This window comes from Enhydra lutris, unplaced genomic scaffold (assembly GCF_002288905.1).
Source record: "Enhydra lutris kenyoni isolate GAN:26980312 unplaced genomic scaffold, ASM228890v2 scaffoldscaffold12, whole genome shotgun sequence".
Lineage (NCBI taxonomy): Eukaryota > Metazoa > Chordata > Mammalia > Carnivora > Mustelidae > Enhydra > Enhydra lutris.
Window position 1 is genome coordinate 54,789,316 of NW_019154096.1, and position 15,109 is coordinate 54,804,424.

Genomic DNA, 15,109 nt, shown 5'->3' on the forward strand with positions numbered 1-15,109 from the left:
GGGTTTTTGCCAAACTATTTACTACCTCCTTATGAGGAAGTGGTGAACCGACCTCCGACTCCTCCCCCACCGTACAGTGCCTTCCAGCTACAGCAGCAGCAGCTGCCCACACAGTGTGGCCCCCCTGGCGGCAGCCCCCGAGGCGCCGATCCCACCAGGGGTCCCCAGGGGGCGCAGAGCAGCCCCTTGTCTGGGCCCAGCAGAAGCAGCACCAGACCTCCGAGCATCGCTGACCCTGAGCCCTCTGACGTGCCCGCCAGCACAGCAGCCACCAAAGCCCCTGGAATGGAGCCCAGTGGCTCTGTGGCCGGCCTGGGGGAGCTGGACCCTGGGGCCTTCCTGGACAAAGATTCCAACTGTAAGGAGGAGCTGCTGAGAGATTACAGCTCCGAGCAGGGTGGCGCCCTCCCCGATAGCAAAGACAAGACGCCCGGCAGACATCGCCGCTTCACGGGTGACTCGGGCATTGAGGTGTGTGTGTGCAGCCGAGGCCACCACGACGATGATCTCAAGGAGTTCAACACACTCATTGACGATGCTCTGGATGGGCCCCTGGACTTCTGCGACAGCTGCCACGTGCGGCCCCCCGGTGACGAGGAGGAAGGCCTCTGCCAGCCCTCCGAGGAGCAGGCCCGAGAGCCCGGGCACCCCCACCTGCCACGGCCCCCCGCGTGCCTGCTGCTGAATACCATCAATGAGCAGGACTCCCCGAACTCGCAGAGCAGCAGCTCCCCCAGCTAGAGCAGGCCCGGCCCGTGCCGGAGAACTTGGCAAAGCAACCAGGGTAGGGGAGCAGCAGGAGAGAAGCATTAAATGACTTTCAGAGAAAGCGGTGCCGCCACTGCATTCTTCGCCCCCTCCCCACCGGTCCTGCGTTTTCCCGCACCTCCAGGTACCGCTTGGGGAGTGGAGGCCTCTCCGCCCACAGGAGCACAGTGTCGTGGAGGGCCGACAGGGTGGCTCATTCTCTGACTCGTTCCTCATACCCGACCCTGTCCCCTTTTTCTCTTTTCGAGTCGTATCTCACTACCTGCCCGGGTCAGAGAGATGTGTGTTTCAGAGGCCCCCACGGAGGAGGCCGAGACTGTGCCCTGAGGTGACTCTTGGTGGTGGAGTGGATTTGTGCTCTGGTGTTTGGTTTAAGAGAACTTCTCTGTGTCTCAGTCCAGGAGAGGTGGCAGGGCTCAGCCCTGGGTGAAGAAGGAAGCCCGCAGAGGCCCAGGGATTGTCACCCTTTGCTGCCAAGGTCTGCTGAGACAGAACTAGGCTAGTCCTGGGGGAGGATGAGAGCAGACAGGCAGTTCACAAGGTTGATAGGAGGCCTACTGCTCCCTCAAATTCCTGGTCATGAGGTTCGATGTACCACTGTACATCCATGAGGGGCCCTTCCCAGCAGGTTCTGGCTGGCCACAGCCTGGTTCAGGGTGGAACATTCTATCACCTTCTTTTTGGTTTTTCCTTAAACAACAACAACAGTAACAGCAACAGCAAGCTGAAAACAAGAACTTGACCAGCGGGCCGGCAAGAATTCTGTTCTGGAAAAGGGAAGTTTGTGGCTCTATCCCAAGTTGACCTTCAAAGAGCCTGGCTGCTATTGAGCCGGGAGGAGATGTTTTGTGTGCAGGCTTGGGTGGGGGCTCTCTTGGAACTTCCGTGGGCGCACAGCAGAGCCCAAGCCGTGGGGGAGCATCTGGTGTAGCTTGCCGCATCTCTACCCTTCGGGCTGTGCCTGTAGGTGACCAGGGTCTTCTCTCCACCCAATACACAGTCTGCAGGGCTGTGGGTCCTAAGAAAGGGCAGCCCCATGGCCTGGCTTTTACACAGTATTTTCTCTTGATTCTGAATAAGTTCTTCTGTTGTGTTGTTTTTATTTTTATTTTTAAACTGACCACTTGGGAAAAAAATGGCTTGGTTATCTGTGGCTTTCATGCCCTTCCCGGACCCCTCTGCAGCCCCCTTTTTGAGTGGGCTGACTGATTTTTGTAGCCTCCATAAAGAGCCTGAGTGGCCCAGGTAGGAGGGCGAAGGCAGGGGTCCGGAAGGACCGCGGGATCCTTATTACTGTGGTTTGGCTTCAGATAACCAGTCGAGCTTTGATAGGAATAACCTGATGGAGAAAGCAAAGAGCTAAAACTCACATTCCCTGTCCAGTGCTGTTCATACGAAGAGTTTGGTTTTCCCCCCACTCTTGAACGATGATATTCACATTAGGCGTTGATGTTACAGTAAGAAAGGGAAAAAATATATATATATGTACAAAAATAGACAAATCCAAGGCTGTGAGGTGAACGAGTGTCTGCGTTTGGAGTCCACAAAACCAAAATCCATGTTGAACAAAGTGAAGTCTGTGTACAATGACTTTTTGGATAACCTGTGTGTGTCTGTGTCTCGTGTGTGAGCCCCCAGCCCTGTTCTCCTGTGAATATACTTTGAATGGCAGCCATTGTGCTCACGTCAACCACACGCTTGGAGCAGATATGGCCCTCTCAAGGTAATTTATTTTACACATTTACTGTTTACTGAACAAATGTCTGACTGTGTACTCGGGTGTATCCAGCAGCATCGTCGATGGCAGCCCCCCCGACCCCCCACCCCGACCCCGATGTCTGCCAGAGATAACTGTGCTCGGAGTAGAGGCTCTCCTCTACCCAGCCCTGCAATTTGCACATTGCTCCGTGGACACTCGGAGGCCTGTGTTCTGTTCCCCTGTAAGTGGAAATGTGCCCTGAACCTGTCTGCCTCCCTCGGCTCCTCCTGGCCCTCAGTATCAGCCCCCAGCGGGGTGTTCAAAACCCCTCGGCACAGAAGGCGAAGGTGGGACTTCCGAAGCTGGATTGGATGGATCTTCAGTGACAAGCTGGGACTAGCTGTGGCCCAGCCGTGGGCCCCGCCCAGAATCGCCAGGACAGTTTGGCAGACGCCCGTGCCACAGGGCTTACCTCTCTTTGCCGGGGCCCTGTGCACGCAAGCACGCCGGTATGCGGCAAGAGTGGGTGGGAGTGCGTCAGCAGCCCTCGGATGCCCTGCCTTCCACCTTTAAAAAAAAAAAATAATAATAATAAGATAAAAATCCCGAACAACTCACTGAAGTCTCAGAGGAGATGAAGTTTTACCAAAATGAATCCTGCTTCAGTTAACTGATCACATGAATGAATCCTGGCCCTCTCAAGTTTCCTTCCCCGGCTGGAGTGGGGTGCAGGTCTGCGCGCTAACTGTGGGGGTCACCGCGGTGTCCTGCCCTCCAGGCATGAGAACAAGTGAACGCAGCCGCCGGAGCCTGGCTCGTTTCCAGCGGCCACACAGTCTGGCCCCTGCCAGCGGGACTCCCCTGCCAGGAGAGAGATGGAAAGAGAGAGCGGGAGGACTGGATAGGGGGCCGGGGAGATCGGACTGAATCTGGTTTTCCCCGTGAACGAGAAAGAAGGGGTTGGTCTGGCCGAGGGTTTGGTGCTACAGTCGGAAGATTTGCAAATGCTAACACATTCCTGTGTGAGGCACATCACCATTTGTCAGTTGTTGTGAATATGTGTATTTTAAGCAATAAGATTCCGCTGGTCAGACTTTTCTGGGCAGTCTCAGTGACGCATTTCCTGTGCTGTGATTGTTCTGAAGACAGAGTGGCTGTAACCACTGTGAGAAGCCCAAATAAAATCGATCCCCAAAACGCGACTGTTCTTTTTTCTTGCACACCTTGTTCTTTTCTCTCCGCTTCCCTCAGGCTTCAGGAGGCTGTACCCCAAGATTCCTGACTGCAGGCCCTTCTCCCTTCTCCCTTTTCCACACAGGCTTCGAGAAGGCACCTTGCAGGGGAGAACAAGCCCCTTGGCCTGAGGGGAGCCTACAGGGCCCAGGGCGAGGTGGGGGGCAGTCCTGTTGATGCCACACTTTGTCCTGAGGGTTTGGGGAGACCCCTCCCCAAACCCTCTCTCTGCCAAGGGTATATTTCTGAGGTTTGGAATACTTTGTAAAATCCCACAAATAGGTTAAAAAAATCAGATGCAAAGAAAAGCAGAAACAAGTTCTGTTAGACACCTGGAAGCTAAAATAGCATTTGAAAGAATGCAAGCACTCCGTGAGATCTTTTATTTTTACTTAATTTTAATTTAATTTTTTTTTTTTTTTTTTTTTTGAGAGAGAGGACAAGCAGGGAGCAGAGGGAGAAGCAGGCTTCCTGCTGAGCAGGGAGCCCGACACGGGACTCGATCCCAGGACACCAAGATCATGACCTGAGCCGAAGGCAGATGCTTAACCCACTGAGCCATCCAGGCACCCCCAAAATAATAAAAATCTTTAGGGAAAAAAATAATAGAAATTTGGATGGGCCCTAGAGTTCAATACACAAAACATGTGTTACTGAGTCTCCCACTTTGTGTCCAACACTGAGCTGGGTGCTGAGGAGAATGTAAAAGAAGTAGAGAAGACAAGGTCTGTGCCCTCTGAAAGTTGGGTTACAGGCAGGAAGACAAAGCACCAGTGTGAAATGGTCAGCAAGAGGAGGTAGATTGAGATGAAGTGAACAGTACAGATGTGGGGAATCCTGAGGAATCACAGGGCCTCGTTTGCGGGCTTGTGTACCAGGCAGGGACCTGAGAACTGGTGTTTTAGGCCTTGGGAGAGCAACAGGTGTGCCAGCCTCTACCACTGTGAGCCAGTCATTCCTTCCTAAAACTCCTTTTACCCCCTGCTTAAGACTGTCCTCCTAGAACTTCGAGTCAGCTATAAATCCCTGCTCTAAGGGAAGGAACAGGCTTCGACCTCTGCCCAGGAAAGGTAACACCACCACCCAGCACAACTTCTCGGGCAAAGCAATCTGGTGTGCCTCTTGGGACCCTCCGAGTGCCTCCCCCAGTGGACCTCTCCCTAATGGGCCAACAGGGGATGCTGACAGCATTGGCTTCCCTAGTCCCTGGCTTTAGCCAGCAGTCTGCATTGTTGCCTAAGAGCCCGGTGTAAGCCAGACAGACCTCCGTCCCCCTCTTTGACCCTGGGCCAGAAAAATTCTGGCCCCTCAGGGACTCTAGTGGGATGGTTGCTGCCTAGTTCCCTCTAACCTGTTGAGCTCCTCCAAGTAAGCCCAGGGGAACCATATTAGCATCTAGAGACAGAGCTGTTCTAAAATCATGGGGAGAGGTGCCTGGATGGCTTGGCGGTTAAGTGTCTGCCTTCGGCCCAGGTCATGATCCTAGGGTCCTGGGATCAAGCCCTGCATTGGGCTCCATGCTCTGTGGGGAGCCTGCTTCTCCCTCTGCCTGCTGCTCTTCCTGCTCATTCTCTCTGTCAAATAAATAAATAAATAAATAAATAAAGTAAAACCACGGGAAAGGACTGGGGAGTACATCATTCCTGCCTTCCTTAATCTAATGTCTGAACGGCACAAAAACAATCGTGCGATTCTTGCCAGCTGCATGCTGGAGGCTCTGCCAGTTCCCTTGATTGCCTAGGTCTGTGGAGCAGACCTCACTGTGCCCCTCACCGCACCCCAGGTTCCTGGGTCACCACGTTCCTCATTTTCTATCCCCAGGTGACCAAGTTCAGGTGGAGATGACACCAGTGCTCTGAAGCACAAAACAGGATAGCTTTGATGAACAAGAATTTCAAGAGGCTCCCTATTCTCCAGTTTCCTCCGTTTTTAGCCCGGTGTAGGGACGGGGGGGACAGGGTTTGACTAAGAAGGAGGGGAAAGTGGGTTTGGCTGACTGTTGGCCAAACCAGCTGGAAACTTGCATCTGTCTGAACCTACCTGGAAAGGCAGTGGGTCCTGGGAGGTGTTTGGGATGTGGGTTCCTAGCCTGGAGGCATGTGACTGGCCTCACTCAGGCTGATTATTTATCAAGCACCTACCATGTACAGGCATTGGGAATGCAAATATGCCTTCTACGAGGCTCCTTTTTAGAAGAGCTAATGGTCCCAAGGGGAAGAAAGGCATGAAAACAACTTTAGTAGCATTCAGTACCATGAAGCCTGTGTGCCCAGGGTGCTGTGGACGAGAGCCACCTGGGGGTATAAGGTGTCCTGTCCGGAGCAGGGGCCTCTCTAAGCTGAGCTTGCCAGGTGCAGAAAGGTGTAAAGGGAATTCTAAGGAAGGTCTGGATAAATCTGTTTTGCAGATTATTGAGTATCTACTATGTGCCAGGTGCTGAAAAGCCCACAAAAGCATGGGAGGCCACAATGTCTAAGGCGGCAAGCAATTTAATCTCTGTAGATAATTGCATTCTGGGAAGTGAGCGGAGATGCGGAGTGGTAAGCTGGTAATAAAAATATTTTAATTTGTCTTGATTGTTCTATTTATGGACTGCACATTATTGGGTTGTGTACAACCATCTTACCTACATTTTGTTTTGTTTTTTTCATTTTAGCCTCAAAACAGCCATCTGAGGTATGGATTGCTTTATTAAAGGGGTTGAAGCATTTGGAGAAGTTGACTAACTTGTCCAAGATCACACAGCACATAAGTGGTAGAGCCAGGATTTGAACCCTGAACACTGAAGACCCGGTGCTCCCAAGCCACATAAAGAAATTTTGATTTCTTTTCAAAGGGGAGAGAGAACCAGAGCAAGGTAATGAGCAGGCAAGCAGCATACTGAAAGGTGAACCAGTTTCCTCAGGGCCTTCTTTATTCCCCTTGTTTGCTCCCCCTTGCTTTGTCAGAAGCTTCCAGAGGCCCCCACACTGAGCTGGGCACCCCTGCCAGAGCCCTTCAGTGCTGAAATAGCATCATTCCTGGGATAGGGGATGCACATCAATGCTAACTTCCTCAGGGAGGGTGAGTCCCCCAGGAAACATTGTACAGTTCTCAGGAATTAGAAACTCCCAGTGGCTTGGAGGGGAGAAGAGGATTTGGTTTGATCTGAAGTTTCTCCTTACCCTAAGCCCACTCCCCACCAATATAACCTTCCTTTGCATGTCTTCTTACCAAGAAGTCTACAAAAACCCAATCCCACTGGAAAATGTTACAAAACTCCCTCTGTGTTGGAACTGTGAGAAGTTTGTCTCTGGGCCCTCCACCCACGCCCCAGCTGCCAGCATGCCCCAGCTGAGGAAGGAGGGAGGGGCAGCAGGCAGGATCATCAGGGGCTACAAGGTGGGGGAGGGGGGTTCCCAGGGGTCCTGTCCTTCAGATGGATCTGTCTGAACAACACCTGCTTCTTTATCCTTAGAAAAGGACTTATTTTGTGGATCTGGCTGTAGGTAATGGCAGTAAAGCCAGTATTTGAGGCACTCAATGCATTGCATAGGTCCACATCTGACCCCCAGCAACATTCTGAGGTTGGTGGTACTCTTTCTACGCACACCTCAGCTACCCATGGTACAGCTGAGCAAACTGAGGTTTAAAAAGGCCTAGTAAGTTGCCCGTGCTCACTGGGTCTGTAAATGACAGCATGTGGACAACTTGCCTGCATAGCCTGACCTCTTATCTTTTTTTTTTTTTTAAGATTATATTTATTTATTAGAGAGCACAGAGGGAGAGTGTGAGAGAGAAGCAGTTTCCCCATTGAGTGGGGAGGCTGATGTGGGGCTCTATCCCAGGACCCTGAGACCATGACCTGAGCCAAAGGCAAAGGCTTAATCCACTGAGCCACCCATGTACCCCAGTGAGCTCTTATCTTCTGTAGCTCCCCTGCTTACCTGGCCCTTTCTGCTTTTCACCGTCCCCCCGAGCCTCAGATAATAATGGGCAGTACAGGTGGTAAGTTAGAGCTTACTCCCCACCCCCTCCAATGAGGAAATGGATTCAAGAAGCTAGCCATAGGCCTAAGATCCAGAGCCTGGACCGAGGTGGGTGGAGTTGGGGGGCGGCTGGGGACTAGAATCTGGGTCCTCCCATCTAGTTCTCCCTGACTCTCTCTCCTCCAGAGGTGGGTATTGAAACCCAGGAGTGTGACTGGAGAAAGTTCCTCATTTTCTCCAGGGTTGATGGCCACCAGAAGGCACCAGACCAGTCACTCACTCTCCTCCACCCCTACTCCACACAGGGGGAGCCAGGGGAGTCCCTCCCTTCAGAATGGGGACTCTGGGGAGCCGCCCTTCTGAGGGACAAGGACAGCCCATTTCTCCTGGGAGGCCCAGCTGTTTTGATTTACAAGAGCTGATTATTAAATTTTCAGGAATTTGGGGGCGCCTTGCTGGCCCAGTTGATAGAGCATGTGACTCTTCATCTCCGGGCCATGAGTTGAAGCCCCACTTTGGGCGTGGAGCCTACTTAAAATAGATAAGTAAATACTTTCCTAAATGTTCAGGAATTCTATGAGCTGTTTATTAAATAACCATTAAAAAAATTAAACTATATAAACCCACAATTGAATACGTTATAATAAAAACAAAGGTCATAAATACTCAAAACCTAATCATTTCCTAATTATTTCACTACGTTACTATTATCTGTGCCCTTGAGGTTATTTACATCTATGTATGGTGCAAATAATAGTATTATTAGTAATGGTATCGCATAGTCATGGTATTTATTATATAACATAATGGCAAATAGCGTATAATGCTACCGAGCATCTCTTCCCAATGCCATATTCCGGGACATAGCATTGGTGGCCTAAAATTGCTCAAAGTGAGGACTGTTTACATCATGGCAATTGACAAACACTACAAATCATGGCTGTTCCCCAGCAGCAGCCCCAGAGAACTGGTTGTTTTGTGTTTATTTACCATATATCATTGACTAAGGGCATTCTGAGGCTCCAAATGTGACTGTGGGGGTCTTGACAAACACCTTCCAGCTGTGTCAAAGGTCTGGCCTTCCTTCTGCCTAAGGAGATAGTCTGTTTATCACTGGACCAATTAGCCAAGGAATTTAGAGCATTGGATTCAGTCTTTTTTGTGTCTAATCTACTTGCCAGGTGCCACCGATCGGCAGGATAAGGAACATGAGAAGATTTAGTCTTGACTTCCGGAGACATAGGGGTGGGCAGTGCCTTTGGGGGACACTGCACCCATTTTGAGCCCAAGCAGGTGCTCAGGTGCCCTTGGGGTTCAGTACCAAGGAACAGAAGCCAAGTGCTACAAGAGGACAAGCACGGTGGTCTGGGGATCGTGAGATATGCCCTACAATATGGCTTACACTCTCAGACTCAAGGTAGGAGGAATTAGGTCAGTGGGAAAAGGCCTTCCAGGCCCGGGGAGGGCAGTCTGGGCAGGAGTCAGGGTTCAGAAGGTCATTTTCTGAAAGGACCTTCAGCTTTGTACTCTCCCGGGCCAGACACCGCAGAGCCCTTTCTGCACGGACTTGGGATGGTTAACAAAGCATGTCTAGCTCCTTTTCATGCATCCTTGAAATCTTGGGTCCTTGTCCCAGCCCTGATGTTCAGGAGCTGTGTGACTTAGGGCAAGTCACCTCCGCTGCCCTTGTCTCAGCTGGCCCTCAGTTTTGTCATCTTCAAAACAAAAGACTAGTCTCTCATTTCCCTGCCCCTCCATGATCTGATTCAATTGTTGGAAAGAATACTCACCTCTCCTCCAGCCGATCTGCCCCACTCTGCTTTAAACTGAGGCTGGTCTGGCTCTAGACCAGTGACTAGCTGATGGGGGCAGAGGAGCCTGGGAGAGGGAAGGGCTGCCTGCAGTTAAACCCTTTCCCACCAGACCACTGCGTTGTCAGCATTTCACCAGGCTGCGTGTGATGGGAGATGGTCAGCCACAGCTGCCCACAAACTCTTCCTTGGGCTCTTTAGCAAGACCATGGGGTTACTGTCCAGTAAAGGCCAGAGCTGAGCTGGGGGGACAGTAAGGAAGTCTCTTACCACTGGATTAACAAAGCTCTTTGAAGGAAGAAGGTGTGCTGTAATTGAAAACTTTATCCCTTCTTCCTTGCAGGGACTCCATTGATTTCTTCTGAAAACATGGCCAGACAGGGTCTCAACCTTACCCTGCTGGCCCTTCCAGAGCCCTCTTCCAGTCAGAAGAGAAGGACTGGGTTGAGGATCTGACCCTGGCCCAACTGGCGCCAGGGAACTGGCATTGGAGCCTCTCTCTAGGCCAACGGGCAAGGGTCAGTTTTTCCCCGGGGGCGTCTTGGGACATCTTTCACTTGCAAACTGGCCAGTAGCCAAGGTCTGGATGCTGGTTTCAAGGTTTGGAGAAGTCTGGGAGCCATTTTCTAGTGAGGCATTTACAGACATCCTGGGGTTGTAGCATGGGGAGCAGGGCAGAGCCGGGTGCTGCAGATTCCTCTCCTGGCAGTGTTTACTCCAGGACAGCTCGAGGGAAAGGAGACCTGCTGGTCTTTGGAGACCAAGACAGAGGGAAATGTAGTGGTGGGCTGAGTCTGGGGATTACACCCCCCGCCCCTCAACAAATCCAAACCTTCCAGGTATGTGCTGGGATGCCTGTTTGGATCCAACAAGATCTTCTGCTCCACTTTCAAAATATAGACAATCCCACCATTTCTCACCATCTCCACTGCAATGGCCAAGGGGGCTGAGCCACCATCACCTTGCTCTCCTGGACCAGCACAACCACCTCCTCTCTGCCCCAGCTCCCATCCCTCTCACACCAATCTCCACTCAGCAACTAGGGTGGTCTTAAAAATACAAACCAGGGGCGCCTGGGTAGCTCGGTTGGTTGAACATTTGACTCTTGGTTTGGACTCAGGTCCTGATCTCAGGGTTGTAGATCGAGCCCCAAGTAGAACTCTGTGCTGGGCATGGAGACGTCTCAAGAATTTTTCTCTTGTTCTCCCTCTGTTCCTCCATGTGTGTCCTTTCTCTCTCTTTCTCTCCCCCGCCCAAAAAAACCAAAAACAAACCAGACCTTCCCACTTTCATGTTTACCCTCCCACCCCCTGCCCCATTGCCCAGTGACTTCTATCATACTAGGAATAAAGAGCTCAACCCCTTCCTGCTACTAACAAAGGCTCCATGGGGCCTGGCCCCGTCTCCAATCTGATGTCATCAGGAACCACTCTCCCCTTCCATCTGCTCTGCTTTTACCACACTGACCTCTCCCACCTTGAGAACTTTCCACCTGCTTCTCCCTCAGCATGGGTTGCTTTCTCCCTTCCCAATCACTCGCAGTGGCTGCCCTCCACTTCTGTGCTTCTCTCCTCACATCCCTAACACCCAGTTAAACTGACTTCAAAGCCCTTAGTCTCTGGTCAGTCCTTGCTAGAGTGTGAGCCTCACAAAACCAGGGAGCTCGAGGGTCCAGGGACAGTGAGGGGCACAGAACAGGTGCTCAATAAATATTTGTTGTGAAGAATGAGTGAACAAATGAACAAACGAATGAACTCCTCAGGGACCAGGAAGAAAAGTGTCTTTGTTTATGCATATCACTACCAGGGACGGCAGGCTGGATAAGAAGGCAGTGTGGGCCGGGAGGAGGGAGGACAGGTTGGGGAGGGCAGGGTTACAGCTCTAATTCTGGGCCTGTGGGCACCACACAATGGGGAGTCAGCTTCTAGGGGCTACTCTCAGCCTGGGCCTCCCTCCAGGCCTGGCGCACCTTGATCTTCACTTTGAAAGGGTCGATCAGAAAGACCATCTTGGGGTTGCCCTCCAGGGAAGGCAGCTGCCCGCCATCCGGGACCTCCAGGTCAAACCTTTGCAGCAACCAGGACATGACGAGGAAGAGCTCCTGGCGGGCCAGGGTCTCACCTAGGCAAGAGCGGGGTCCTGCTCCGAAGGGCAAGTAACTTAGTGATGGAGAGATGAGCTGACTCTTTGTGGGGTCCAAGAAGCGCTCTGTGGACATGGGGAGGTGTCAGCCAGGGTCAGGGCAGGGGTAAGTAGAGGAATGGCTCTGTCCTGACCAAGGGGGAGACATGGCCCTGCCCGGGGAGCCCCCGCCTGAGGAGGTGGACAACCTCACATGGGGGAACCCTAGCCTGAGGAGAGATAGAGCCCAGTTCTCGGGTAGCCCTTACTCACACGGAAGAAATGCAATATTCAGGAAGGATGGAAAGGAGGCAGTATTGGCGACTGAAAATGCCACTGTCCCAGGGGAGAGGAGCTGACTTCATGGGAGCCAGACACCCAGAGGGCTTCTTAGAGGGCATTTGCAGTTGGCAGAAGGGGAACGCGGGAAACCCGGCTGTGAAGAGTTTGGGTAAATCTAGAGTAGAATGGGGCTGTCAACAGGTTCATGTAGCTGGAGCCAGGAGTTTTCCGGTAGGAAGCTTTGCAGGGGGAACATGGGGATGGGGCACTGGCACACAGAGGGGAGGCTGACTGTGTGGCTTGGGAACAGGACAGAAGAGGGACTCACCTGGCAGGAACTGGTCTGGCCGGTGCCACTCCTTCTCACTGTGATGCAGTGCCCACAGATTGATGATGACGCTTGTGCCCTTGTCAATGGCAAACTCGCCAATGCTGCTCCGGAGAGGGAGAGGAAAGGGGAGTCTAAAACACTGCCCTCCCCAAACCACCCAGCGCTGTGCCTCCACAGTCCCTCCTTGGGGGAAAAAGCCCTGCACATCCTCATGTCCCCTCCCTCATCTTTTCCCCAGCTTCTGCCAGATCATATATGAACCCAGCCCTTCTCCAACCCTATTCCTGACTGGCTCTTATGTATCAATACTTGTGTACATGGACATTCAAGTCAGGGCATGTGGGTGTGTATTTTGAGCTGGTGCCTGTGTGTGTGCGTGCGTGTGCGCGCACCTGTGTGTTGTGGCTGTTGAATTGGGTAGGAGCACAGAGCACCTGGTCTTACATTCCAGACCACATGTCTCCAGAGCAGCAGGCAGTTTCTGCAGGAGGTCAGTTAGATCTGTGGATCAGCCAGTGGGTGGCAGATACACTGATCAGTAGGGTCATGGGTAGAATGACTGATGGTCAATGGTTGAGTCTAGATCGACTGGCAAGCAGAGAGGGGGTGGGGCGGTAGAGGAGGGACCTGGCAGGCTGGAAAGCAGTATTGTGCTGTTAGGAGGGAAGGCATACCTGGAATCAACGACAGCCTTGTGGGGGATGAGCGTGGGGGACACAGGCCGGATGCGGAGCACCTCTCGGATGGTGGCCTCCAGCAAGAGGAGCTGGTTCCGGTCGCTCATAGTTGGTGTGCGGCCGAAACCTACATTCTGGTCAATTTCCTCCTGGATCTTCTTCTGCAACTGAGGGCCAGAGTGGGATGGATGGACGTGACCAACGTGCTTAAGCCCAGAAGGAGCAAGGGCTTAGAAGAATCCTATTGTTACATCCAGACTCATCCAAACTGCTCAGACTCTTCCTGGCGGTGGCTTTGCAGTGCAGGCTTTGTTTCCAAAAGACGGGGTGGCTCCACCCTAGGGCCAAAGCCACCTACCGCTTGGGTGAGGAGGGAGGCAGCCCAGGCACCTTGCATAGAAGGGCGGAGGGCATTCCTGTTCCCTCTTTCTGGGGCCAAAGGTGGATCTGGCTGGGGTGAAGAGTGGTTGGGGTGAAGAGTAGGGAAAAGAAGCCCACCTGAGGATTGTGTAGCAAGAAGGCCACAGTCCATTTCACCACAGACGTGGTGGTCTCTACGCCGGCCCCAAAGATGTCCCCTACGGTGGTGAGAATGTGTTCATCTGAAAGCAGTTTTGGGTCCCGGTCTGAGGTAGCGTTGTTATTGTCCAAGTTCATCTTGGCTTGGATCAGTATGTCCAGCAGGTTGGTGATGGAGTCGCTGCTGAAGTTCTCCTGGTTGGGTGAGGTTAGCGGACAGTGACAAGGAAGGGACCCCATTGGAATATTTCCCATACTTCCATCTGGAGCCTAGAGACACAGAGGCCTCTTCCCTCTGGAAGTGAGGGACTGGGGTGTGATGAGGCAGGACCTACGAGTTTGTGGAGCTGGGAGGGCTCTCTTTAAATTTTGTGAGTGAGTGGGTCCCTTCTCAGATCCTCTGCAGTTCCTTACTTCCTCATCCCTATTCATGAGTTAAGTCGCTTTTTATTGAACACCTACTGTGGGCCAGGCTCTCTGCTGGGTGCTAAGGATACTCCAAGTGTCCAAAATGGGCCCTAGCCCTGTTTTCATGACACTTCAACCTAACTCATGGTCGCCGCTGCTCCATCACTTACCTTACATTTTCCAAGGATGTCTTTCAGCAACTCATCTCGCATTTTAACACAGTTCTTCATTTTTTCCACGATTTTGTTGGGGAAAATCTGGAAAGTAGAGAAAAGTGTCAAATCCATGCGTCTTTTGTTTTGTTTCTCCAGCTACCAGAATCCCTCCTGGAGGCAGATCCCAGCTTTCGGTCTCTGGTGAGTTTCCACTCTAACCCAGACCTTCAGCCAAAATGGAAGGCAAGAAGGGGACACAGAATGGGATTATTAATGACAATGAGGACAATTCCACATAAGAGGAAAGGGAGAATCTCCACCTCCCCTTCCCCACTGAATCAAACATCAGGCACCGATTGGGGGTCTACTGATAGAGGGTCTGCTGTGTGCCCAGCCGTTAGCATGAAGATAGACTTGAGTCTGGAGCCTGGAGCCAGTTCCTTAACTTCTCTCAGCCTGTACTCTCATTTGGGGATAATAAAACCCACCTTTAAGGGGAACGACATGATTAATGCGTGTGGAGTGCTTAATAGTTGTCGTATGGCAATTGGTAAATAAAGGAGAGCCATTATCATGAGTATTACAAATGCATGGTTAAAAGCTAGACCTATTTTTGTAGAGAAGTGGCAAGGTTTTAAAAAGAGAGGAGGTGAACAGAGGTCACTGTGACTGAGGTGGTTGGGGAAAAAAGGGGTTCTGGAGCCAGGCAGGAAGAAGAACTGGGGACAGGATTGCTGGAATCTGAAGGTGGGGCCTGGCCTCATCCTCACCTTCAACCCAGGGAATATGTCTACCATATTATCCACTCCCAAAGAATCCAAGATGCCGTCGTTGTAATTCTTTATGATCCTCAGAGCGGGATCTCCATCCTTGTAGGAGGAGTTGAAGCAGATCAAGCAGATTATGTTGGTCACCGCCAGGAAGAGAGGCAAGGACAAGTCTATGGACTGCCCATTCTGGGTGGCCAGGAAATCACACAGTAAACTGTTTTCCTGACAAACTGGGAAGAGAGAGGGGCAAGATGGTGGGGAGTTAAGCAGCACTGTCCCTCCTTCCTAGTTCCATCTTAGCTGGGGACATAGAGCAGATGGCCACTAGGTGGCAGCAGCAGCCAAGAAAGCACTAGGTTGAGCCATC

General features: G+C 51.9%; 2 protein-coding genes across 2 annotated transcripts in view; one reads left to right on the forward strand and one right to left on the reverse strand.

The window, feature by feature from the left end:
• LOC111144818 (WW domain binding protein 1 like) overlaps window positions 1-3,656 on the forward strand; it is a 61,897-nt gene extending 58,241 nt beyond the window's left edge. Inside the window, exon 4 of the mRNA XM_022499319.1 lies at window positions 2-3,656. Within this exon, the coding sequence (XP_022355027.1) occupies window positions 2-741 (740 nt within the window). The 3' untranslated portion in view covers window positions 742-3,656. The remainder of the gene's footprint in view (window position 1) is intronic.
• A 7,593-nt stretch (window positions 3,657-11,249) lies between these two features.
• The window catches only part of LOC111145221 (steroid 17-alpha-hydroxylase/17,20 lyase), a 5,889-nt gene continuing 2,029 nt past the window's right edge, over window positions 11,250-15,109 (reverse strand). The window contains exons 3-8 of the mRNA XM_022499982.1: window positions 14,743-14,972; window positions 13,988-14,074; window positions 13,389-13,604; window positions 12,888-13,057; window positions 12,211-12,314; window positions 11,250-11,687 (exon numbers count right to left, since the gene is read on the reverse strand). Of these exons, the coding sequence (XP_022355690.1) occupies window positions 11,404-11,687; window positions 12,211-12,314; window positions 12,888-13,057; window positions 13,389-13,604; window positions 13,988-14,074; window positions 14,743-14,972 (1,091 nt within the window). The 3' untranslated portion in view covers window positions 11,250-11,403. The remainder of the gene's footprint in view (window positions 11,688-12,210; window positions 12,315-12,887; window positions 13,058-13,388; window positions 13,605-13,987; window positions 14,075-14,742; window positions 14,973-15,109) is intronic.